The 26,885-nt window shown below is 43.6% G+C and overlaps 1 protein-coding gene across 2 annotated transcripts in view; it reads left to right on the forward strand.

Moving 5' to 3' along the window:
• The first annotated feature begins 2,253 nt into the window (after nt 1-2,253).
• The window catches only part of ANKEF1 (ankyrin repeat and EF-hand domain containing 1), a 28,783-nt gene continuing 4,151 nt past the window's right edge, over nt 2,254-26,885 (forward strand). Inside the window, exons 1-7 of one of the 2 annotated variants that reach the window (XM_061622547.1) lie at nt 2,254-2,834; nt 7,277-7,664; nt 8,357-8,556; nt 13,299-13,448; nt 17,289-17,412; nt 18,767-19,592; nt 23,827-24,053. In XM_061622547.1, the coding sequence (XP_061478531.1) occupies nt 7,319-7,664; nt 8,357-8,556; nt 13,299-13,448; nt 17,289-17,412; nt 18,767-19,592; nt 23,827-24,053 (1,873 nt within the window). In that variant the 5' untranslated portion in view covers nt 2,254-2,834; nt 7,277-7,318. Of the gene's footprint in view, nt 2,835-4,618; nt 4,667-7,276; nt 7,665-8,356; nt 8,557-13,298; nt 13,449-17,288; nt 17,413-18,766; nt 19,593-23,826; nt 24,054-26,885 lie in introns of those variants that run through there. The other variant, XM_061622548.1, reaches the window with a different exon arrangement.

Here is a 26,885-nt window from a genome sequence, read left to right on the forward strand (position 1 = left end):
AAAAGGCCATGGAAAAAGGTGTGTCTTTTTAACTAACCACCTAAAACTACAGAGAGATTGGGTCAGACACACTTCAGTAGGAAGGGAGTTCTACATATGTAGAGCCACCACTGAAAAGGCTCTTTCCGAGGCCCCCAAACCACAAACTCCATACTGCGGAGGGGCCACCAGGACAGCCTCATCTGCAGATCTTAGAGCACCAAAACCAGAGACAATGAGTGTGCTACATTACAAAAAGTGAGTTTATTCTTCAAATATAAAACCATTCAGAACTCAAAAGAGGGGGACTTTACCATATGAGCTGTGCCCATACTTACCTTAGTCCATTTCCAGAGCTGTACAAAAGCGCTTAGGAAGCAGGTGCAGACCCTCCATCAATCCCAAATACATAAGAGAACAAAGGAACAGGAATAATTTACTCCATAGGAAGAGGCTTCTATGGACACCTCTGGGAACTGAAGTCCTGTCTTTTTACTAGGGAAAAACCTTAGAATTAAGTAAAGGGGGGCAGTCTACTCCTTGAACCAATTAATATCTTGCAAATTAACAAAGCTAGTAAGGGAATCTCCTATAGGATGGCATTCCCATTTCCCATGAATTACAATGAATTGTTGCAGGAAGATATAGGAAGTCCGCAAAGTGTGTGTGTGTGTGTGTGTGTTATGTGCCTTCAAGTCGATTACGGCTTATGACGACCCTATGAATCAGCAACCTCCAAGAGCATCTGTTATAAACCACCCTGTTCAGATCTTGTAAGTTCAGATCTGTGGCTTCCTTTACGGAATTAATCCATCGCTTGTTTGGCCTTCCTCTTTTTCTACTCCCTGCTGTTTTTCCCAGCATTACTGTCTTTTCTAGTGAATCCTGTCTTCTCATGATGTGTCCAAAGTATGATAACCTCAGTTTCATCATTTTAGCTTCTATAGTTCTAGTTTAATTTGTTCTAACACCCAATTATTTGTTTTTTTTGCAGTCCATGGTATCCACAAAACTCTCCTCCAACACCACATTTCAAATGAGTTGATTTTTCTCTTACCCGCTTTTTTCTCTTTCCAACTTTCACATCCCTATATAGAGATCGGGAAAACCATGGTCTGAATGATCTTGACTTGAGTGTTCAGTGACACATCTTTGAATTTGATGACCTTTTCTAGTTCTCTCATAGCTGCCCTCTTCAGTCCTAGCCTTCTTCTGATTTCCTGACTATTGTCTCCATTTTGGTTAATGACTGTGCCAAGGTATTGATAATCCTTGGCAAGTTCAATGTCCTTGTTGTCAACTTTAAAGTTACATAAATCTTCTGTTGTCATTACTTTAGTCTTCTTGACGTTCAGCTGTAGTCCTGCTTTTGTGCTTTCCTCTTTAACTTTCATCAGTTTTCATTTCAAATCATTACTGGCTTCTGCTAGTAGTATGGTATCGTCTGCATATCTTAAATTATTGATATTTCTCCCTCTAATTTTCACACCTCCTTCATCTTGGTCCAATCCCACTTTCTGTATTGTATGTTATGCATATAGATTAAACAAACAGGGTGATAAAATACACCCCTGTCTCACACCCTTTCTGATTGGGAACCGCTCAGTTTTTCCATATTCTGCCCTACACATTCTACAGTAGCCTCTTGTGCAGAGTATAGGTTGCGCATCAGGACAATCAGATGCTGTGGTACCCCTATTTCTTTTAAAGCATTCCATAGTTCTTTATGATCTACACAGTCAAAGGCTTTGCTGTAGTCTATAAAGCACAGGGTGATTTTCTTCTGAAATTATACTGAATTGCATAAAGCCACCTATGGAACTTCTGGCTGAGCTGAGTTCTCAACTCACAACTTCCAGCTCATTTATTTTAACGACAACGGGACACAGTTTGTACATACACCGGCAGTTAACTTTCAGGTAAGTATCAGAAATATTGTTTTACACATTAACAAGGCACGCATAATCCGGCTCTGTATAAAAACTACGGATATCTGGGGAAATGGTAACTGAAAACATATCATTAATGTTAAGGGTTACAACTACCGACCACGGATACAGGTCTGCTTCATCGTGCACAATATGTTAAAGTCTGCAGCACTCTGTAGCAAGCAGAATTATCACTCTACACTTTGGTCTGCGGTTAAGACACTTTTTCCCCAACCCCGCCCCAAAGGGGAAGAGCGCCGCTCAGTGGTAGAGCACATGCTTTGCAGGTCCCAGGTTCAATGCTGGTTCAGTCTCCAGGTTTGTTATGTGCCTTCAAGTCGATGACGACTTATGGCGACCCTATGAATCAGTGACCTCCGAGAGCATCTGTCATGAGCCACCCTGTTCAGATCTTGTAAGGGTCTCCAGGTAGAGCGGGGGAAAGGCTTCTATTTGAATCCCGACAGGGAAGGCAGTACTGAGCAGGATGGAGCATTGGGCTTGATTCACTGTAAGGGAGCGTCCTAAGTTCCCGAACTGGTGGGATTCGCTCTGCCTTTCGGTTGTTGCGCCTCTCCCTCTCCCACTCATTTGGGGCGTGGGACGCGTCTGGGACTCAGCCCTCCTTGCGTCTCCGACGGCGGCTGGCGTGCCTGGAGCCGGCCACCATTGTTACGCGCCTGCTCTCTCTAGTTCCGTTGCTATAGGAGCTCTTAGCTAACAATCTCCGCTTCCCCTTGAGTTCCCCGGGCTGCGTGACACGGTGGTTCTTGCTGCTGCCGCTGCTGCCCGCCCAGGACCAGTTCCCGCTCTCTTGCCATCAGCCCACCACGGAGCGGGGAGAGTCATGCCCTTCTGCGAGTCGGCTGGGCAGCGGCTCTCAACTGGTTCCCTCCCGCTCGCCTGGCGCGTCAGCAGAGCTTGCAGGTAAGCTGGATCATTCGCAGCAGGTTAAAAGAAAAAGGGGGAAATCCGCGTAGATCTGGCCAGGAGTGGCCATTCTTTTTGGATGATGTAATCTGCCAGTGCTTGGATAGCGAGAGGTTCCAGTTAAGATTCCAGCTCTCCGTTAAGTCTGTTGCAGCCCCAGTAGCCCGAGATTGACTGATAAGCTTTTGTGGACTTCATCACATGCAGGCAGAATAAAGCTTCCTCCGCCTGATGCAGTGGCCTCTCATTTCCCCCAAAGTGTAAGCTGTTCATCTTTTAAGGTGCTACAGAATTGACTCCCGGAAATGTTTTGATGGTGATATAACGTCTACATGCAGGTATAACTGCAGCAGTTCCACTATTTCCACCCATCCTCAGGAGACCAAGAAGCTCTTGGGCATGCTTTGAATGGAGGCGGATTCACATGTTCATGTATATAGATCTGCACAGGAGTGTAGTTGTCCATGTCTCAGGGGGTCTTAGACCCCTTACTTTTTTGGGAGCCAGGTCCCAGCAGGGTCCCTAAGTCTCCAGCATCCTATGAGCCAATCAGCATGCACTGCCAGTGTGTTAACCACTGAGAAGAGTCTTCTAACTTGTTTCCTTGCCCATTCCTGCTGACTGGAGCCAGTCAGAGTGAAAGGAGTTCCTACCTCAAAAGGCCAAATTGTGGAGAGTGAGAATTCTGTAACTGCAGAAGGAGAGACAGTGAATCCTGATGATCACATTCCATCTACATCATGAAGCAGTTTGGTAGCAGCAGGAGAGAAACATGTGGACACAGAATTCAGTCATTCAAGCAATATCTCTGACAATGAGAAAGGACAGTCAAATGGAGACAGTGACAGAGAAGCAGAAAGCAGCAGTCAAGCCTGGCTAGATTATTCTTTAATCTTAGAAGGGGGCATGGCTGTGAGAGTGGCTGTGACTATTATGAAGGGATCCTGCACTTCTGAATTTGCCACTACGCTAATGGATCTGCATTGCAGAACCAGTTGAATATGTAGTTGAATATGGGAATTAATGCTACACCGATTTTTCTTTATTTCTCCATAAATTAATGAGAAAAGAAACTGCATTTGAAAATTGTCAAGAGAAAATTGGTGAAATTTTCATTGGTGGGGTGTGGAAGTTTTATGGCAAGGGATGCTTGTGATTGTTATTTCTTTCATTCCACGAATCATCTCTCTAGTGGTTTCCACTCTGCAGCCTTCCCAGGTGCCCACTCTTTCTGAAAACCCCATAACATCTTTGGCCTGGTTTGGGAGAAGTGGGATGAACATAGGAACATAGGAAATTGCATTATATTGAGCCAGACTCATTGGTCCATCTAGGTCAGTGTTGTTTACACTGACTGGCAGCGGCTTTCCAGAGTTTCAGGTAGGGGTCTCTTCCAGCCCTACCTGGAGATGCTGGTGACTGAACTTGGTACCTACTGTGTGCAAGGCAGATGCTCTACCACTGAGCTATGGCCCTCTATTCTGAAAATGGAAAAAAACTGATGTGGGGAGCTGCCTTTTTACAAAAAGTGAAGTTCTTATAAAGAACTTGGTGTGGATTTTTTTAAAAAGTCAAAGGACAGACTTCCCTTAAAAACAAAATAAGTAACCACACTGGTTTCAGGTGCTTGGTACTCAGTGTCAGCCTCCCCAGATCTCTGCACTTCACTTAAATTAAGCCTAGGGGGAGAGTTCATAAGGTAACTCCTCCAATGGGGCCTTTTCAGATTAGGCAGCCTGGGCAGCTGGAGAAGCTGCAGAGTGTTGGAAAAAATGTTTAATGGAAAAACAAAAACATGCAGAGCTCCCTGAGCCACTTCCCAGTGATAGGTAAGCCCAACCCTACACCTTCCAAAATCTAAGAGAAATTCTAAAGCACCTGGGAATGAGGCAGTAAAATGGAAGTTTCTTTTGCAGAGGAAGAACATTTTTGAGAAATTGGAGGACAGGTTTTGGCACAGAACCCACAGGACTGAACATTACATGAATGGGTTTGAGGTGGTACCTGGTGTGTTATGAGAGCTCTGTCTGTCATGTTGGATCAGGCCAGTGGCCCATCTACTCCAGCACCCTGTTCTCACAGTGGCCAACCGGATGCCAACTGGAAGCCTGCAAGCAGGACCCGAGTGCAAGAGTACGTTCGCCAAGTTCCTGTTTGCTGGGAATAGCATTCAGAGGCATAGTGCTTCTAACTTCTGCCTCCTCTGTTCATCGTGCCAGTAGCCCTTGATAGTCTTATCCTATATGTATTTGTCTAATCCTTTCTGAAAGACACCCAGGTTGGATGTAACATGCATGTATGAACTTGCTCCATTTGTAGTGCTTTTGATTTGTTTTTCTGCATTTCTGCATTTCTGCCCCTGGTGTTGGAGAAGGCTTCAGGATCTCTTGGGCTGCAATCTGTACCCTACTTACTTGGAAACAAATTCTGGTTGAAAGCAAGATGATGAAGTGGATTGATGATGGAGTGTATTGAAGTATAATTGCACCTGCATTCTACACTGCATTTTGCCATAGGCATCAGTTAATTTTTTTTTTACTGTTATGGGAAACAGAGACTAGGTAATAAAAGTGATCTTTTTGAGAAGAGACTGCAATATAGTTCAGTGAATAAAGCCAAGTTAGACATTCATCTCTTGATCTATGATCACTTCTGGACATTTAAGCAGTGTATACTCTTTCCTCGAATTTATTCTATAGATCAGCCTTTCCCCATTTGAATCACTGCATTTGTGTGTGTATGGGTTTAAAAAAATGTTTTTTGGGGAGGTGAGGGATAGATTGTAGAAGAATTAATTTTAAAAAGCAAAACTCCTGTAATCAGGGGCCAAATCCTGTAAACCAGTATACAAGTGCTAGCAAGTAAAAGGTTACCTCTCTGAAGCTGAGGTAAGGTGTTCACTGAAGATTTGCAGAATTTGGACTTGACACTATTTGTCATCTGTTGAAGATATGGATTTCTGATGATGTGTGCAGACATCACAGTACTCACATTTGCCAAAAGATTGAGGGTCTCTTCTTGAGATTAAATTGAGGAGTTCTTAGGAACTAGAATTTTAAAATAAATTCAGTTGTAAACAAATATGCCAATCCCTCTTTGACTTATGGCAGTTAAGATGTGTTGTTGCTATGATACACTGTTGCATCATTAGTAATATTTATGAGTTGTCAAAAGCCGTAGCAAATTACAATTGATTGCAAACCAAAGTGTTTGTGGCCAGCGGTGGCTGGTGTCCTTTGGGACTGGTCAGGCAGAAGGCAGGAAGGCCAACAGTAAGCAGACTGACAGCCAATGGCAGAGCCACCTAATTCTGTTTTTATCACCGTCCTTCCCTGTTGAGTTCTACAAAGGTGACGCTAAGGCTGTGTATGTGCATTAACCCATTTGTAGCACAAAAATGTAGATTTTCTCAATCCAGAATTGTTCCTGCTCATCCTCAACATGTTGCTTTCATTCTAGATTGATTCTAGATCCTGCCGTCCACAAGGGTGGGCATGGCTCCGTGACATGCATTTGAAAATCCTCCCCTTGATTAGGTTGTCCATGCCTTTCCCTCCCTGCAAATGCCCCAGGTGAACAAAGAAGGAAGTGGTGATTGTGATCTTGGTATACGCCCCTTCCACAATGTCATTGGACAGAGTGTGGATGCACCTCCCATTACCAAGACCACCTACATCTGTTTTGATCTGTTTTCAAATGGACACACTGTGGGGTAATGCAGAATCAATCTGCAATGAGCATTTATTTTCAGAATGAAACTCAGTTTCTTTAAGGGGCAAAAAATATGCAATAGATCTCGGTGGTGTGTGGACAGCATAGAAAAAACAATTAGTCTCCATTGATTCTAGAATAAAATGTCAAGTGTACGCAGGGTAACACTAAAGAGAAGGGAGTGGACAGGCGGTCCCGCAATGGATGTAAATATTACTTTGGTACAGTAGGCTAGTTTCTATGCACAGTCACATGCTCCTCTCTATGCTCCATCCAGACAAGCAAGAGGCATGATCAAGTCCAAGGACACGTTCTAGCCAGGCGAAAACCCTTTGAGTGTGAAGCAGGACCAATGGGGGATGTGGCTGGGGGAGAGTTCTGCGGGCCAGATAGAATGGTCTAAGGGCTGCATTTGGCCCCTGGGCCTGAGGTTCCCCTGCTGTAACATGTCACGTGAAGGAGAAAGAGGTACCAGCGCAACATCTGGGCCTTAATGTTCAGCCAGTTCCTGGCACTTTTATTGGGATATTCTGTGCTGGTTCACCGAACAAAAGTTGGTGCACAGCAAGTGGTGTTGCTTACTAGAATAATGAATATTATGAAAGGGAAAGCAGATGCAAAACAAGTGGCTTAGATGGAGCCACAACAACAGAGAACAAAATGGCCAACTTAAGTAGATTCCATTCTGAAGGAAACTGATTCTTCTTCTGTTTTATCCTTCTGTCCAGGAACCATCTGTATGGGAAGATCCTTCGTTCAGTTGGCTGAGAATGTCTTTGGCTGACAAAAGGCTTGAAAACCTACAGATCTATAAAGTCCTCCAGTGTGTTCGTCAGAAGGACAAGAAGCAGATAGAGAAGCTCACCAAACTCGGATATCCTGAACTCATCAATTTCACCGAGCCCATCAATGGAGACAGTGCCCTTCACTTGGCCTGCGTTGCTAATGACATTGACATGTGTAACTTTCTGTTGGAGATTGGAGCTCACCCGGATGTCCAGGATCGAATGGGCCGCACCCCCGTGATGATAGCCGCTGAGCTTGGCCATGACTTAGCCTTGGATGTATTAGTCCAGGCTGAGGCAAACATGACAATTGTTGATGCCGAAGGAAAAGGTAAAGAGAAGTGAATGGAGGTGGAGATTTCTGTTGTAACTTGGGAAGGTCAGTCCACTTCTGGGCTTAATTCAAAGGGCTGGTTTTCACTTTTAAAGTCCTAAGCAGCTTAAGGACGCGTTACTTCAGGTATGGCCCTTTCCCATACAAACTTGCCCAAACCTAAGATCTTACTTGAAGATCCTTCCCTGGATTCCCTTGCCTAATGAAGTGAGGTAGGTCGCTATTAGGGAGAGGGACTTTTCAGTGGTTGCACCCCACTGATGGAATGCCGTGCCCAACGATGCTTGCCTGGCACTCGCCATTGTGGCCTTTTAGGCACCTGCTGGTGAAGATCATTTTGTTCTCCTAGGCCTTTATATTATTTATATTAATTTTATCATGGGTGCATATATCTGGTGCATTAGATCTTTGCACCAAGTTTTCTTGTTTGTTTTATACTGGATATACATTGTTTTAACTGATGTGCTTATGCTGTTTTTTGTTGTTGTTTTTGCTGTTGTGATTTTAGTATTTTACTGTATTTTGGTTTGAATTGAACATCTCTGGAAACTGCCCCAAGAGCTTAGTTCTCTGGGTGGTACACAAATGTAATAAACAAATTATTTGCAATTTGACATTTAGTGGCTGGTTAGCTGTGCTCAAATTGTGGGTGTTTGCTTGTTAAGCCCTTCTGCGACTCTTCTTCACAGGTGTTCTGTTTTACTGCATTCTACCCACCAAGCGGCACTTCCGATGTGTTCAGATGGTCCTGGAATTTGGGGCGGATGTTAACAACTGCACTATAGAGGGGAAGCCAGTTTTCCTACAAGCCTGTGAGCAAGCACATGAGATCAAAGACATGTGCATGAAATTTTTGGAAAGAGGAGCAGACCCTAACGCGACAAACCCAGTAAGAATGTTCTTAGCCATTTTAAGTGTGGAGATTAGGGCACTTACAGGTATAAGCATAATGATAAATAGAGCTTCAGTGGTAGGTTTGATTGATCAATTATAAAATGTTTGATTCATTAAAAAAGGTGTCCTGATAAATTAGACAGCATATTTATTTTTTATTTTTTAATTAAATACAAGTAATTTGAAAAACTGCAGATGGTAAGCATTGGTCATAAAACAATCATTCCCCTTTATTTCACACACAGGAGGGAATGCCTCTTCTAAGATTAGGTCTCTGTGACACATGTGCATGTCACCTGAAAACAAGAATAGAACACTATTTCTTCTTCTTCTTTGCTTCAAAGCTGTTGTTTTACTCATATGCAACTATGATGGATTGATTGATTGATGTGACAGCCTTAATCACAATATGTCATCCGAGACACTTAAAGCTATCCCCCACATTGTTCAGAATGAAATGGCAGATGGAATGTACAGGATAAAACCGGAAAATTACAAAATCGTGTTGTACAAAATGAAATGGTAGAATTCTGGGCTGTACCATTTAAAATCCTGATGATGAGGGAAGGGACGGCTCATATTTATGAATGCTCCTGCATACCACATCCAGTGTGGTGCAGTGGTTAGAGCTTGTTGTTGTTGTTATGTGCCTTCAAGTCAATTACGACTTATGGCGACCCTATGAATCAGCGACCTCCAATAACATCTGTTATAAACCACCCTGTTCAGATCTTGTAAGTTCAGGTTTGTGGCTTCCTTTATGGAATCAATCCATCTCTTGTTTGGTCTTCGTCTTTTTCTACTCCCTTCTGTTTTTCCCAGCATTATTGGCTTTTCTAATGAGTCATGTCTTCTCTTACGTGTCCAAAGTATGATAACCTCAGTTTCATCATATTAGCTTCTAGTGATAGTTCTGGTTTATTTATTTATTTATTTATTTCGTTTCATTTCTAGACCGCCCATAGCTAGTAGCTCTCTGGGCGGTGTACAAAACTGGATTAAAATACAATAATATAATAAAATCAATAACACATAGCAGCAAGTTAACTAACAAAATTAAACGTAAAAACATTAAAATGCCTGGGAGTATAGCCAGGTCTTAACCTGGCGCCTAAAAGAAAGTACCGTAGGCGCCAGGCGTATCTCCTCAGGTAAGCTGTTCCAGAGTTCGGGGGCCACCACAGAAAAGGCCCTAGATCTAACAACAGTCCTCCGGGCTTCCTGATGAGTTGGTACCCGGAGGAGGGCCTTAGATACTGAACGAAGTGAACGGGTAGGTTCATAGCGGGAGAGGCGTTCCACAAGGTATTGCGGTCCCACACTGTATAAGGCTTTATAGGTCAAAACCAGCACCTTGAATCTAGCTCAGAAACAGATGGGTAGCCAGTGCAAGCGGGCCAGGACAGGTGTTATATGCGCAGACCGATAGGTCCTCGTCAACAACCTGGCTGCCACATTTTGCACTAGCTGGAGTTTCCGAACAGTCTTCAAGGGCAGCCCTACGTAGAGCGCATTACAGTAGTCCAATCTAGAAGTTACCAGAGCGTGAACAACTGAGGCGAGATCGTCACTGTCCAGATAGGGGCGTAGTTGGGCTACTAGGCGAAGATGGTAAAACGCATTCCGTGCCACCGAGGCCACTTGAGCCTCAAGCGACAAGGAAGGGTCAAAAAGGACCCCCAAACTACGAACCTGTTCCTTCAATTTGTTCTAACACCCAATTATTTGTCTTTTTTGCAGTCCATGGTATCCGCAAAGCTCTCCTCCAACACCACATTTCATTTTTTTTTTCAATAATTTTTATTCAAATTTTCATAAAACATACAAGACGAAATCATAAAACATTCAAAGACAAAAAACAAAATCAAAAATAGTTAAACAAAAAAAAAATAAAAAAAAATAAAAATAAAAATAAAAAATAAAGAGTAAAATATTGACTTCCCATTTGTCAAAGATCAGATCAGTTATAAGTCTATAATATATAACAATCCTGTCTCTTAAGTCATATTATAAAATCACTTTCCTCCAATAGTTATCTTACTTAATCATCAAATCTCATAAACATTACTTTATTCTTTCCACAAAAAGTCAAAGAGAGGTTTCAATTCTTTAAGAAATATATCTATCAATTTTTTTTTTCCAGATAAACATATCGATTAATCCATCTCATTACTAATTATGATAATCTTATTGTCATAACCATAGTCAAAATAAACATTTCAATTAATCCATCACATCAGAATCTGTTAGGTTCAGTAATTTCAGTAGCCATTGTTCTATTATCCCTATTAGTTCCATTTTCCATCTTCCATCTTCAGTAGTCTTGTTAAGTCCAGTAATTTCAGTATCCAATCTTCCATTATCAGTATTCCATAATAATCTTGCTGTCAAAGCCATAGTCATATAGTAAGAGTCTGATGGGAATTACCTCTATCCCAAATATTTTCTTGCCATCCATTCTGAATAGGTTGCTGAAATACTGCTGTAAAATCATATCTCTGTTCTTTTTTTCAAAATACACTGGGTCATCTCTTGAAAGTTTTTCCATTGTCACATGGCTGCAGTTAATTCCATAGATTTTCTCTATATTGGGCTCCATCACGTCATTCCAGTCCAGAAGATTATCCATGCCATTGATAACTTTATCTCTAGAATCTTCATTAATTTCTTCAGAGATAACATTGAGTTCCAAACAATAGATTTTATTTCTAAAGTCCATAGACTCCAAATCTTTTTCCTGTTCCACGTTTGTTCCAATCTCCGGGGTCTCCTCTCTCACAGGGACCCCTGTTCCAGTCTCCAGGGTCTCCTCTCTCACAGGGACCCCTGTTCCAGTCTCCAGGGTCTCCTCTCTCACAAGGACCCCTATGTCTTTAATCTCCTGTGTCTCCAAACAATAGATTTTATTTCTAAAGTCCATAGACTCCAAATCTTTTTCCTGTTCCACGTTTGTTCCAATCTCCGGGGTCTCCTCTCTCACAGGGACCCCTTCCAGGGTCACCTCTCTCACAGGGACCCCTATATCTTTAATCTCCTGCGTTATTTTACTCAATTCAATTTTCAACTCCTTACAACCCTGTCGCAGGTTTTGTTTCGTTATCTCAATCTCATCCATTATTTTCTGAAACATAGTTATTTCCAGATTCTCAGCCACTTTCTTAATTGCCATTTTAAAAGAAAAATATAGGAAAACCACTTCTTATTTCAGCAACAATTGGTTAATACTCCAAACTTGGTGACATCACAGTATAAACAGAGCAGACAGCCTTATCTCTCCATAGTTAAGTAAACAAAATGCAGTTCCCAGGATCGAAACAATTAATGGCAGTCGTCAGAAAACAGATTCGTCAAAATAAAATAGACCAAAAAGAGAGTAGTCTCAGACAATATAATATTCTTCAAAATAAAAATCTGGAATAGAAATCCCTCTTCTGTGTATATCTTTAGAATGCAAATCCAGGACAGCTTTTTGCAACAAAAACAGAGATAAGCTATTAATTAGTGCGTAGCAGAGAGAAGTTATGGCTCCCCAGTGAGATGTCAAAAACCGATCAATCTGGCAAATCTCTTTTAAACAGCAACAATTTAAGTCAAGTAAAAGAAAAATATAGAAAGAAGGGTGCTTGCCTGTTAGTGCGTTCTCTCTTAGAAGATAAGATGAACGTTCGCTTTATCAGATAGAGCTTGCTGTTGAAAATCCGTCCCACCTTCGTCGGCTGGACCTCGTCCCATAAATTAATGAGATCTGGTCGTCCCAACAAAAATAGGCTTTGAGGTTAATCTCTTCGTTTCTCCCTACCCGGGAGAAGTTTAATCAGTCAAAAAAAAAGAAAAAACTGACTGATATATCTGAATAAGCTTCTTTTGAGGCAGGAGCCCGTCTCAAAAGCAGGCACAGGCTAAGTCACCCTTCCCGGAAGTCCCTCCAACACCACATTTCAAATGAGCTGATTTTTCTCTTATCTGCTTTTTTCACTGTCCAACTTTCACATCCATAGAGATTAGAAATACCACGGTCTGAATTATCCTGACTTTAGCGTTCAGTGATACATCTTTGCATTTGAGGACCTTTTCTAGTTCTCTCATAGCTGCCCTCCCCAGTCCTAGCCTTCTTCTGATTTCTTGACTATTGTCTCCATCTTGGTTAAAGACTGTGCCAAGGTAGTGATAATCCTTGACAAGTTCAATGTCCTCATTGTCAATTTTAAAGTTACATAAATCTTCTGTTGTCATTACTGTAGTCTTTTTGACATTCATCTGTAGTCCTGTTTTTGTGCTTTCCTCTTTAACTTTCATCAGTATTCGTTTCAAATCATTACTGGTTTCTGCTAGTAGTATGGTATCGTTTTTTTATTTATTTATTTTTTAATATATTTGTATACCACTCTTTCATTTAAAAACTTAAAAGCTTTTTACAAGTTCAAAACAAAACAGAACAAAACAAAAACCGTGCAGTAAAAACACAATAAAAACCAGAGCTTGGAAAAGTTACTTTTTTGAAAAAAAGTAACTTTTCCAATTTCTAATAAAAACTAAGGTCAAGTATAATCATAGAATAATAGAGTTGGCAGGGGCCTATGAGGCCATCAAGTCCAACTCCCTGCTCAATGCAGGAAACATCTTCTGAATTGCCTACATAAGCCTGGGGGAACAGAAAGGTTTTCAGCAGGCATTTAAAAGTTAAAACAGAAGGTTGAATCAGCATACATATGTTAATTGTCTCTCTCTGATTTGCAGGCTACAGGCCGCACTGCCCTGATGGAAGCAGCCAGAGAAGGGGTGCTGGATGTGGTCCGTGGTATCCTTGAGAGAGGTGGAGATGTTAATGTTTTTGACAATGAAAGACACCATGCTGCCCATTTTGCTGCCAAAGGAGGGTTTTTTGAGGTATTCTTTGTTGGTGGTGTCAGAAACAAAGGTACCCAGCCAAGGAACTCTTGGTTAATTACTAATAATCAGCCTTCACTAATGGAAGGGATTCCAGAAAAGCCAATTTCTGTTATCACACCATATATTTTTGGGAGGAATCTTCATTTCTCTCTTTCTCTCTCTTTCTTCCATGTAGAAGGGATAGGGTTGCCAGGATCATGGCCCGAGACTGATCCTGTATCTTTAGGAGAATAGAAAGTCAGCCAAGTGCAGGTGTTCTTGCAACACTGCAATGGGAAAAATCACAAGGTGGAATTCTCCTTTCCCCCTGTACAACTTTTAAAGATACGAAAGCACTCTTGGAGGCTGGACCTGGCAACCAAGAGGTCTTCTGTATTTGGGAGGAAATAGCATGCCAGAGGGATTTTCAGCCAAAATAAAACAAAACGGGCATGGAAGCCCTGTCTAAATAAAAGTGGCCAGCTTTAGCATGCTTTTTGAAAGCATGTTTAGGTAGCCTGGCCCTAAATGAAAAGGAACATGTTATTCCTGTAATGGTGTCCCATGATACCTTCAGGCTTTTCCTTCTCCCTGGCACAATCTTAGGGTCATTGTCCTGAAGACCTATCCAGCACTATGTCGGCACCCCTCCCTCTCTGCCTCTTCCAGTTCATGCACCAACATTGGTTAAGGCATACATCGAGCCCATCTGCACAACTGTGATTGTGTTTGCATTACATCTGTGTAGGTGTTTAGAATTGTGCTTGAGGACAGGGCCAGCTCCAGGTATGACTGGACCCTTGGGCACCAGCCTGACCTGGGCCCTCACTGCCATAAGCCACCACCCCCTCAGTGCAGGATTCAATAAGCCCGCACGCATCTCCCATCCCTGTGAATGACATACATGCTCATGCCTACCATCACCCAAGATGATGGCAGGGGCATCAGCCCCTTAGGGAAGCCCCGCCTCCACCTTGCTGATGGCAGGCATGCACCCACAACATGCATGTCATTCACAGGGATGGGAGAGGTAGGTGGTGTGTGTGTGTGTGCAGGCTTATTGAAGCCAGCACTGACTGTATTGGCAGTGGATGCCTGGGAGCTCTCTCTCCGTGATCTGCAGGAGCTGATGCTGCTGCAGATTGTGGAATGTGAGCACTACCCTCCCACCCTAAGGAGAGGCCCTTTAGGGGCCTCTCTGGCCACAGGAGCCCTCAGCCAGGGCCCGACCTGGCTGCCCTCTGGCACCCACCCTGCTGGAGGAGGATGGCAAGGGAAGAGGAAGGTAGTGCACCCTATAGAAGGGAACCTCTGGCCTGCAGGCCTAATTAGGCCCAGCTGGATTCATCATTTGTCCCATGAGGCACTTTTGGCTAAGCTGCGCCCATATGCCATGATGTCAGGTGTGAGGCAGGTAAAGAAAGAAAGTGGGGTTTTGCAGGCACCGCCAATTGGGTGATCATCTCTGACTGCAAAGTCCTGTGGCTTTGGAAGTGCTTCTGGTTGGCCCTTGCCAAGCCCTTGCCTGGCAAAGTTTGGATTCAGTTTGGATATTAGCAGGCAAAGTTTGGATTTAGACCATGCCTGCAAAGAAAGAGGAAAAATAGCCATTTGCAGGTGTGGTTTGAATCCACATTGTGCCTGCAAATGAAGAGGAAAATGCAGTCTCCCCCCCCCTCCTTTGGTGGCCCCTTGAATGAATGAATGAATGAATGAATGAATGAATGAATTTATTTCGGTCATGGACCAGCCAAATTGGTGGCCCCTTATAGCCGCATAGCAACAGCATTGCAAGACCAGACAGTTGGCAAGCAAAGTCCTCATGTGGGCTTAACCAATGGAAGCAAAGCAGTCCCAAAGTTGCAGTTCTGATTGGTTTTTACGGTTATTGATGTTAAGGGACATGGAACCATGCCAGAATGGACCAGATCTGTGGACCTGTCAGATTTAAATAAATCTGCCTACAGACCCTCAGTATAAATGGGGTGTTGTCATTCATGTGGGATATTGGTGACAAAGCCAGAAAATGATTTTAGGAACGAAAATGAAAGCCAATTGAAAGAGAAACCTGTAGACGGGCTACACGCTACCTCATATGCAAAGAATACAGGCAAAATGAAAAGAAAAACCATATCAGTGCCACTTTAGAATACAAGTTAATTTTGTGGTCCAGCACCTCTCCTTCACTTTCTTTCATTTCTATGACTTCTTTAGGTAGATCAGGGGTGGTTAAGTTCAGGGGCTTGATCCAGTCCCCCAAGCAAACGTATTTTTGCCCACACCCCCAAGATCCCGCCTATTTTGGCAGTGATGGCAAATTCATATGAAAACAAGTAGACACACTGCTGGGGTAGGCAGAGCGCAGTGCCCTGATGGGGATGCCATTTGCCATCTCCCTCGTCATCAGATGGATCATTTCATAAGTGGAGAGGGGGCCAATCTGCATGGATCCACTGAGGAATGTGGACTGTGCAGGTGCGTGCTTGTGTGGGTCTTCTGTGTGTGAGAGAGCATGAGGTGGCCACATCCACTTTTGGCCACTCCTCCTGCTGGTATGTGGCCCTTGGAGGGTCTACCAAGAGTGAATGCAGCCCTTGGGCCAAAAATGCCAAGCCACTCTTGACATAAATCAATGGTTCCCAAACTTCCCCCCCCCCACAGACCCCTTGAAAATTGCTAAGGGGCTTAGTGGACGACTTAATGATTTTTTTCTGCCAGTTGTAACAATGTAATGTGCTGTGCTAGATGCTGTATGATTTTTCATTGTTATTTTTATTGTGTCTTTTATTTCCTACACTGTCTTTTATTGTATTCCAGGGAATTGACATTGTGATACCATAACATGCAATATAAAAAAATGAAACAAGCAATAAAAATACAGTTATAAATCAATGTGGACATGCCGTGGACCACCTCAGTGAAGCTTGCGGACCACAATTTGGGAACCCCTGACATAGATGTTGTGGAGGGGAAAAGGAGAGTCTTGAAGATCTGAAGAGTAGTGAGGAGGCAGTTCAGATCAGAATGATTTTGACACTGATAGGCAGCTGGGGAAAGAAGTTGGAATGATGACCTCTTAATGGCAAAAGTGCACATTATATTATATGTGTTTTTGCACAAGTATGTTTGTAGACAGCAGCTGCAAAGGCCCCAACCCAGATTGAGACTGCAGCACAGGTCGAGGGGGTTTAATTGTATCTTGTTGTGCAATTCCATCAAAGATTGGCACCCCACTCAACACCCAGATCTCGGTGTTGTCCCAGAAAGAAGGCTGCACAATAGTTTCAGGTGGGGAGGGGAATTTATATGGGGGCTCAGTGTGTGGTGGGGAGGTTAAACATCCTTCCACTGCAGTCCTGATCTGGATCAGGGCTCCCCGCACAAACATACTCACAAATGCAAAGACACATTTCATATGATGTGTAGTTTGACCCTTATTAGATGGAGAAAATGTTCTCTTAAGACATGGACCGAAGACCTGCAGCCCTCCAGATGTTGCTGAATTCCCAGCTTCCATCAGCTCCAGTGAGCCTAGTGCAGTGGTCAAAGATGGTGGGAGTTGTAGTCCCTCAACATCTGGAGGATTGCAGGTTTCCCAGCCCTTGTCTTAAAGGGAGGCATTTCTGTGCAGATTTTGCCCTCTTGCCATCATCGCACAGTCAAATATTAATGTACTGTGCTTTTCAATGGTGTCCACTATACTCAGCTTATAAGATTAGAGTGGTAGCTTTTTAAACTGCGTAAATGATATCCATTAGCTGCAATTTTTGCTGGGAAAAAATAGTATAATAAGTGTGTGTGTGTGTGCCCGTGCGTGTGTGTTTATTTCTGTTTAATTGTGTTGACTTTGCTTTCCAGATCCTGAAGATTATTTCTGCTTATGACGGAGATGTGGGCCTGATAGCTATGAATGGAAATACGCCACTTCATTATGCTGCTTCTGGGGGTTTTGCGGAGTGTTGCAGATTTATAGGTCAAAGAGGTAAAGGAAGGTTGTCTGAAAATGAAGTGCTTTCCCTTCTGGGAATAAATACAGCTGTTCAGTTGCCTGATTAAGAGAATGAGAATCCATTGCACTCAAACAAGAGGGGAACAATCTTTTAAGATGCAAAAATCGACAGGTTTTTTTTAAAAAACGTATGACTTCCTACCCCCTCGTCCCATGCATTGAAAGGATGCACAAGGGGGTCATTCAGTGGCAATGTACAGCGTCACTATGCATATATTTCTGTAGACACACACGGCTCTTCCATGCGAGGGGAGACCCTGATTGGCTCATGATTCCCCCTTACTTGGAGGAGCCCTACAAGGCATGACAGTATCTGCGTAGGGCCTCTTCACATGATTGCTGAAAGGCCAGCTCACAGGAGTGGGGAATGGCTGGCTGGCATGTGGGTTGTTCAGGGATGTGACTAGCCAGCCCAACTCCACAACCCCTCCTGTGCTTTCCACTCTTTCAGTGAGTGAGGAGGGGGCATTTGAACCCCCGCTACATATGAGCCACTTTCCAGTCTTCTCAGCGTGCAGCGGTTCATTTCTTCCTCTTAGTCAGACATCACTTGCAAAGGAGAATCCAGTTACTCTTAGCTGTCAGTCACCCAAACTGCTATGGGTAGCCATGCTTCCAGTTTTCTCCTTGCCCTACATATTGGGTGGAAAGGAGCAGCTCTTCACTAACACCCTCACCCCAATAGGGCCTTCACTGTAGTGGTGCACCAGTTATGGAATTCTTTCCCTCTGAAATCCAGCTGGTGCTGGCTTCACTATTATGTAGGCACCAGCTTAACACATAGCTGTTTACCCAAGCCTGTGATCATTTTTAATGTTCAGCTGTAATTTCTGACTGATCTGCAGCATCTTACATTTTTGTTACTTACTGTCAATGGACTCTATTTTGATTTTTTTTATTGTTCCCCACTCAGAGATCACAGGAAGTAGGGCAGGTTATAAATATTATAAATAACAACTAACTTAGTCTGTTCCACCCCATTGAGTTCCTAATGTTCCACTGTGCACTAACATGGCTAAAGTGATGCATTCATACTGAGAGTTTACCTCTGGTTTACTTCTGGAACCATTTTTGGATATGCGCCTACGATTGTCTGGTTTATCCTTGACTAGCATTTTTGGTCACATCCTTCAATGGCATGCGGCCCCCAAGAGTTGGCCAAGGGTAGCCCTCAGGCCAGAACAAGTTGGCTACCTCTATCCTATAAAAACCCTGAGAGTCATAAAATGAATAATTCACCCACTTTCTTGCTGACCCCCAGACCTTTTTGCTTCTTTTGTGAGCTTTTGGGTTTGTCTTCAGGGAAACATATTCTTCTGCCTTTTAGGCTGTGATCCTACATGGAAGAATCTAGAGAAAAAGACCCCAAGACAGGTCGCTAAAGACGGTGGATTCAAAGCAGCCATGAAGGAGATTCGTAAGATTGAGCGGCGCTTTGCCAAATTTTACAAACCCAAACCTGGGGTGAAGAACCCTAACCCACCCTGGGCTATTCGGCTGCATGATTGGTCTGTAGAACATCAGGCGAGTCTTCGTGAAGTATTTGAGTCAGTGGATCGAGGTGACGGGACTGTGAGCAAAGAGGATTTTCTGTCCATCATTGAGGAGAAGTGTTCATTTGTGGATCCCGAACAATTACCGATAATTGTTCAGGCTCACGAGAAAACACGCACAGGAGGGATTAACACTGAGGAATTCCTTAAGGGCAACCGGTACTTGCAGAAAGCCTTCCTCCTTTCATCTTATGGTCCCAAGAAGAAAAAGGGCAAGAAAGGGAAAGGCAAGAAAGGCAAGTTTGCCATCCCAATGCCGATCTGTGTGATTCCAGAGAGCTCATGCCCGCGGCGCTCAGATGGCGGCCCACCCGAGTACATGATTGAAACCTATCAGAACGTCACTGACTGCAGCCGCTTCAATCGGGACCACCCGCCTGAGCATCCCATTCAGGACGATTCCTGGTGGTACATTGATGACCCACTGAAGACCTTTTCCAACATCAACTACCTCGCTAAAGAAGGAGACCTTTCGTCCCTGAAAAAGGCCTTTGAGGCGGGGGTGCCAGTGGATGTGCGAGACCATTTCTACAAAACTCCCTTGATGGCTGCCTGCGCAAGTGGCAACATTGAAGTGGTGAAGTTCCTCCTAGAAAGGGGGTAGGTTAACTTTCTCTAGTGGCGTACAGGGCTTTTTTGCATGAGAAGGTCACCCTGTGGTCAGGCAGCGTAGCTCTTTGGGACTTATGGCGGGCATGTCTATGTGCCGTGCAAAGCGTTGTGCATTTTGCTTTGGATAGAGTGTAGATGGGGACTTGATGGGCAAGTCATCAAGTCTCATCCTAACTTACTTCACAAGGTGGTTGTGAAGATACAGCAGGAAATAATTGTAAAAGGCTGTACGCAAAGGGTAAATCTAGATCAGCAGTCTTTTTCAGACCCAGGAGCCTCCTTTAACTCAAACACGCACTTGGGGACCTATTTCTTCGGGTTTTTTTAAACCATATATTTGCATGATGATTGGCTGCTGTTGTGACTCACCTTAGATCAGAATGTGACCCAGTAGTGGGTCCTGAACCCACCAGTTGAAGACCAGTGGCTAAATGTTACTTGACAGGCATATGCAACAGTCTCCTGTTAGTTTTCCTGGGCTTTTTTTCACGTAAGAAAAGACTAAGACTAAATTTGATGTGAGGAGCAACTTCTCCATCTATGGGAGGAGCGCTATGGTTATCCACATGAGCCAAGATACTGGAGAGCCAGTGTAGTGTGGTGGTTGGATTATAGGACATTCAGATCCTTCCTCAGACATGGAGCTCATTGGGTGACTTTGGGTCATTCACCATCTTTCAGCCTAACCCACCTGGAGGAGAGAACTATGTATGCCAGCCTTAGCTCCTTGGAGAAAAGGTGGTGTGTATCTGTGTGTGTGTATACACACACACAGGCACACACGGAGAGGCACACATATATACACACATAATCCTTGATAAATAAATAAAGGCAAAAGATAGAGTGCAAATGTTGCAACATTTGCGTTCTTTGAAAGTGCATTCCTAAAAGTGTGGTTAAAAAACAACAGCAGCACCATAAACATATTGGAGGCATTTCATATTCTAAAGTTTTAAGGCTGATCAGGCCAGTGAAATATTATTCTACAACACTTGTAATTCTGAATCAAGCTAGTCACCTCCTGCTTAGCTTGCTAACTGGAAAAGAACTAGACAAAGAACTGGCCAGCTAGACTGCTCTGCTCTAAAGCCTTGCAAGGAAAGAGCAGTGTGGTAACTTAGGTCCAGGAAAGCTGCATGAGCTGGTCTGAAAACTAACAATAACAATTTCATATATTCACAATACAATAAAAACATATAAGAAACAATTGCATATATATATATAAAAAAATACAGATAACACTTTGGATAAAAACCTCCATGTAGAAGGCTTGCTGAAAGGGACTTTCGCTGCTTCTCTGAAGCACCACAGGAAAACCTCTTGCATTTGCCAAAGGACGGGTGTGTGTGTGAATTATAAATCTGATTTCATTTCCAGTGGGGATTTTGCAGAATACAGGAACAGAGCAAGTCCCTTTTTCTGCTTCTGTGAAGCCAGTGTGATGGGAAGCAGAGCCCTTCCCTTCTCTCGCGTGATCTGCAATAATTTTCAGTTTGTATGATTGCAATGTGCTTTACATGGGACTGCCTTTGAAGATGACTTGGAAACTTCATCTGGTCCAAAATGCAGCATCCAGATTACTGGCTGGGGTTCCTTTTAGAACTTATACAGCCACAAAAGTGGCTGTATTCTATAGTCAGCATGAATTTTTTGCATTCCACAATGTTAGATGGAAAATACCCCCCATGCCATTCTGATGCTTCCCATAAGCTCATTTCAAAACAAAACCTTACCAAACTTATAGTCCTGAACTCAGAAACGCTTCCTTAACAATCCTCTCAATTTTCATGGTGATACACAAAACAGAGAGAATCGAGAGTTCAAAGTCTAAAAAGAGAGAGAGAAAAACCAGACCCCTTTTGGACTTTTTTCTGTCAGAGTTCTCATAATCTGTTGAAATTAATTAAATATCAGACATGTTCACAGAGTACCTGTTATCCTATTACTGACCTTGTCCCATATTCTGACCTTCATCTTCTACAGTTTAAAAGTTAAAAAATGCCTGGCTGATTTTTAATTAATTTAAGACATTTAGCATTGAACTCGATGATAATGTTGGGCATGCTCAGTAAGAACCAACTGTCAGTGTTCTAAAGGCCAGACTCATAGCTGCTGGGCTTGGCTAATCAGGGGGCCACACCCACACCAGACCTTTCTTTCACTTGAGACAGTGATGACTTCCCCCAAAGAATCCTGGGAAGTGTAGTTTGTGAAGGGTGCTGAGAGGAGACTCCTGTTCCCCTGATAGAGCTCCAGTGGCCAGAGTGGTTTAACAGTCAGCCACTCTGATTGACACTGTGTGAGGGGAACAGGGCATCTCCTAGCAGTTCTCAGCACCCGTCACTAACTGCACTTCCCAGGATTCTTTGGGAGAAGCCATGACTGTCTAAAGTGAAAGAAAGGTCTGGTGTGGATGTGGCCAGGGACAGCTTTGGTCTAAATTTGGGTGGGAGGCTACATGTGCTTGCTGTAAAATAAAAAGGTGGGGGAAACCCTGAAAAAGAATGATACTGTTCACAATGTTTTCCTTTTGGAAAGGAAAAGGGCTTTCCCTCTGTCCAGTGCCTGCCCACTCAATCTCCTCTGCTCCCCCTCCCCTCCCCATCCCCCAAGTCAATTTCACCTATCCTAAGCATCATAGCACAGGAGTGAATCTCACTGAACTCAAAAAGCATGCAAATTATCAAACCTGCTCTCCCCTCCTCCTCCCTCCCATCCCCTCCCTCTTGCCCTTCCCTCCACCTTCCTTCACCCCTCCCTTCCCCTCCCCATCCCCTTTCAATCCCCTCCTTCCCCCTCATCCTCCTTGACAAGTTACCAAATTCTTCCAAGCTACACAGCAAGTGGATTGGACTGTGAAAGACCAACCCACATTTTGTTTGCATTTTGACAAATGCATCCCCTGATGCATTCGCTAGAGCTGCCCAATTTCCCTGCTTTTTAAAGTTTGATAGAAATATCTGTGGGCTATAGGTACACTCTTAAATTGCAAGGTTTTTTGCCTATGAGTGAATATAATCCCTGTTCTAAAACAGTTGCACTGGTTGCCAGTTCGTTTCTGGGGCCAATTCAAGGTGCTCACGTTAGTATTTAAAGCCCTAAACAACTTAGGCCCCAAACATCTCAGAGACCATCTCCTTCCCCACATACCCTCTTGGGTGTTAAGATCAGCAAAGAGGACCTTCTTGGTAGTTCCGCCTCCCTCAGAAATTCAGGTGATGGTGGCCCGGGAGAGAAGTTTCTCTTTTTTAAGCCCCTAAATTGTGGAACTCCCTCCCTACAGAGATGCGTCTGGCACCTTCACTATACAGTTTTCAGTGAATGCAAAAGACACACCTCTTTGCCCTGGCCTTCGGCTCCTGTGATATATGTTTTCAGAACCCACCCTATTCTTATGGTTGTAATGTGTTTTAATTCATTTTAATATAGTGTTAGAGTTTGCAACTCGCCCTGGGACCTATTGTTGAAGGGAGGGCAATAAATACAAATAACAACACAACAATAATTCACTGTGAACTGGTGGGGGGTCACCTGCCATCAGAGAGCAGATGAAGGAATTCATGGAGCCCTCTTGATAGATTTGTCTCTGTGCTTGAGGTCAGTGTAGTAAGGGTGATCGAAGGACCAATCCACTGTTTGCTGTTTAGAAGCAGTAAGGTCCTTGCGTCCCAATTCTGCTATATCATTCCAGAGCTTGGAAAAGTTACTTTTTTTGAACTACAACTCCCATCAGCCTCAGCCAGCATGGCCACTGGATTGAGCTGATGGGAGTTGTAGTTCAAAAAAGTAACTTTTCCAAGCTCTGATTTTGACTGTGGTGAAAAGATAGTGTGAAGAACTAGCTGTTTACATCAGGGAGGGGGAGCCTTGGTCCTCCAGTTGTTGTGAGACAGCAATTGCCATCATCCTTGACCATTGAGGTTGATGGGAGTTGGAACCCAACTCCCGTCAGTAGAGTCACAGGTTCACCATCGTTGTATTGAGAAAAGCTACAGTAAAATGCTGCTATGTGTGAGAAGATGAGAGTTGCTGTTTGACTGCTTTTCACGGGGCATTCCAAGGAATTTCAGAGGGTGCAAAGAGCTCTTTTAAGCCCTCAGTGGCGTCAGTGTGTGCAGATCAGGCAGCTTCTCATCAGAATGCACAGCGATCAAATTCTTCAAGTATCAGGTGGCAAAACAGTATGTTTCTTATGTAGAGAGCAACAATTCTTTATCTGCAGGGCTAATGTGAATGCAACAGACAATTTCATGTGGACTCCTCTCCACCACGCATGCCATGCAGGTCAGCAGGATATTGCTGAACTGCTTGTTAGTTCTGGAGCAACAGTAGATGCTATTTCAATCAACGATGGAACCCCATTAATGAGAGGGATTGAGAGTTGTCGGCTGGACACTGTGCAGTATTTAATCAACACTGGTGCTAAGCCTCAGATGGAAAACAGAAGAGGTAAACTGTTGCATCACTGCTGACTGATGGCAAATGCAATCTTTAAATTAACTATGAAGAAGAAGGTTTATGTTAGCAGTGATTCCTACTGGTTCTTTTTTGGATTATCTGGTTTTCAAATTATTGATCTAGAGGAGAAATTGAGTATTTATTTATTTATTTATTGCACTTGTATACCGCCCCATAGCCGAAGCTCTCTGGGCAGTTTACAGCAATCAAAAACATTAAAACAAATATACAATTTAAAACACATATTTTAAAAACAATTTAGAACACAATTTTAAAATTTAAAACAATATAAAAACAATTTAATCGCTTCTTTCCTTCTTTTTAAAAACCGTTTTTTCCCCAGCATATAACATCACCTTTTAGCTTATATTTGATAGGTTGTATCCAGGAGTGTCCCTCATGCTGATCCAGAAGAGACATCTGTCAGCAGAGTGCGGAGGGATGTGATTTTTGACGATCCCCCCTCCCCCCCTGCTCAGGAGGGGTTCTTCAGAACAGTCTGGGTGATGGTATGGGGGGGGCTGCAGGGGGAGGGGGAATTGGCAAGGATTGCCTTCCCCACCCACCCATTCCACTGACAGAAGCCTCCACTATATCAGGATGCCTGCCTCTAGGCTGTCACTATATTGCGTGAGGGATTCAAGCACATCCCAGAACTTTAGGTTTGCACAGTTAATGTGGATTAAAGTGGCCTCTCACCCTAATGTAACAAAACACTTTTTAAAAATATCTTTTTGCAGTTTGGAAAGTGATGGGAAAATGCATTGAAAAGTGTGGGATGAACAAATTACTAACAGGAAGACATGTGAAATGCCCACAAGCAGATCAGAATGAATGCTTATTGTCATATAACTGCCCCATAAACAAACCAGAAGTAATGCTCAATAAAAACCAGGCCTAGTTTACTCACCACATAACTTTGTGCAAACAAATCAGGATGAATGCTGAATAAACAGGTCATCTGGACGAGCTCTCGTAGAGCCTTCCATGTCAATGTGAGGGGCATCATTGGATATAAAATCCAATCATGTGTAAATGCTTAACCACAACTTCTTGCCATCGATTTAGGGAAAGCTATATCTCAACAGCATCCTTCCTCTCTGTGTTCTTGATGTGATGGAACCATCAAAGGATCTGGCAAAATAACTGAAAGAGATTCTAACAAGCCATAAATGTAACTTTGGATGTGCAAAGACTGCTTTAACATGGCTGATTGAATGCCATGAATATTCACTAACAGTGGCCTCATTCTCCCTGAAGAGATCAACCTATGTTTCGGCTGTACCACTTGAGATTGCAAGGGAGGGGGTGGTTAGATGACTGAATGACACAGAAAAGAATGTCAGAGAGAAGGGATCTAGCTTTGCCTTCTCCCTGACATGCTAGGTTTTTTATGTACAGAGAGAGTAATGCAGTACAGATGCATCTTGCATTCCAATGCATATTAAGATTGTGTGTTTCCCCCCCCCCCGCCCCCCCAGCTTGTTCAGGATGTTCAAGACTTATGTGCATCCAACTGCCAATTATTTCTTTTCTGATGGAAAGCAAATCAGACACTAGGAAAGTTTGGGATATTATTCCGCTGGTGTAGACAATTAAAGACCTGTGTCAGAAATCAAACCTGCCACATTGCATCCCAGCATATGTCAAAAGTGGGCTTGGTTGAACATCCAGTGTGAGAGAGATCTGTAGCCTTGTGCTACCACAGAAACAGAGTTTGTTTCCCCATTAAATTCAACAAATCATTGTTGTAGCAACCATTTTTTTCTCTTTCCAAAATTGCTGCTCATATAGAGATCGCTGTTAATGTGCTGTATGTGTTTCAGAGAGCAAAAACAAAAAACAAGTCTCAGTTTTTACAGGGGGATGAAGACTGATAGTGCTGATGGCTTCATGGAAGGTGGATTTTGAAAGATCGGAAGGGAAAAAAGGAGAGGTGGCCACGTAGAGGCATTTTGGAAAGAAGTTTGGGAAGAAGGCCCTGCCTTGGATGGCTACTCTGAGAGCAGGATGCTGGTCTAGATCGGCCACTGACCTGATCCAGCAGGGCTCTTCTAATGTTCCTGTGTTCCTAAGTTCCAGGCATAAGGGGCAGCAAGGGAGAAAGGGTGGAATCATTGAAGGGATCAGGGGGCCATTGAACACCTAAGGGGGATGGTGCTGATGGAGTGAAGATCATGGGCAAGGATGTTTCAGGCAGAGCTTGGAAAAGTTACTTTTTTGAACTACAACTCCCATCAGCCCACTCCAGTGGCCATGCTGACTGGGGCTGATGGGAGTTGTAGTTTAAAAAAGTAACTTTTCCAAGCTCTGGTTTCAGGATACACAAGCAGGGAGATAAGAGAGGAGAAGGCTATTGGTGCTCTGCTGGTAAAGGTGAAGAGTTTTTGCTGGAGTAGAAGCCGGTATCAGGATTTTAAGGACGGGCATTCTGTGCAAGAAGGGAATGATTGTAGTGATTCAGTTCTGGACAGAGGTGAGAAGGCTGAGGTGCCACAGTGGAAGGGCAGAGAAGAAAAGGTTGCGCCAGTGGAGGTTGGTGCCTGAGGATGAATGGGGCCCCGCCCCATCACCCTCACTCTGCCCTGAGGTAGCTCCAACCTGCCTGCCCTCTTCCTTGCAGTCAGCCCAAGGGGAGGCCCTGGCGGTCAACTTCCTCCTCTTTAGTCTCAACGCTTTCTCACTTGTAGAATTCATCAGGGAGGAGGATGGGGACAAAAGCAGAGTGAGTTAGCTCTGCCTTCACCTACTGTTGGCCTCCTGGCCTCCTGCCCTACCAGTCCCAATAGGCACTAGCCAACCCTGGTTGCAGCAGTCAAGATA

Source organism: Rhineura floridana, chromosome 4, assembly GCF_030035675.1.
Source record: "Rhineura floridana isolate rRhiFlo1 chromosome 4, rRhiFlo1.hap2, whole genome shotgun sequence".
Classification (NCBI taxonomy): domain Eukaryota; kingdom Metazoa; phylum Chordata; class Lepidosauria; order Squamata; family Rhineuridae; genus Rhineura; species Rhineura floridana.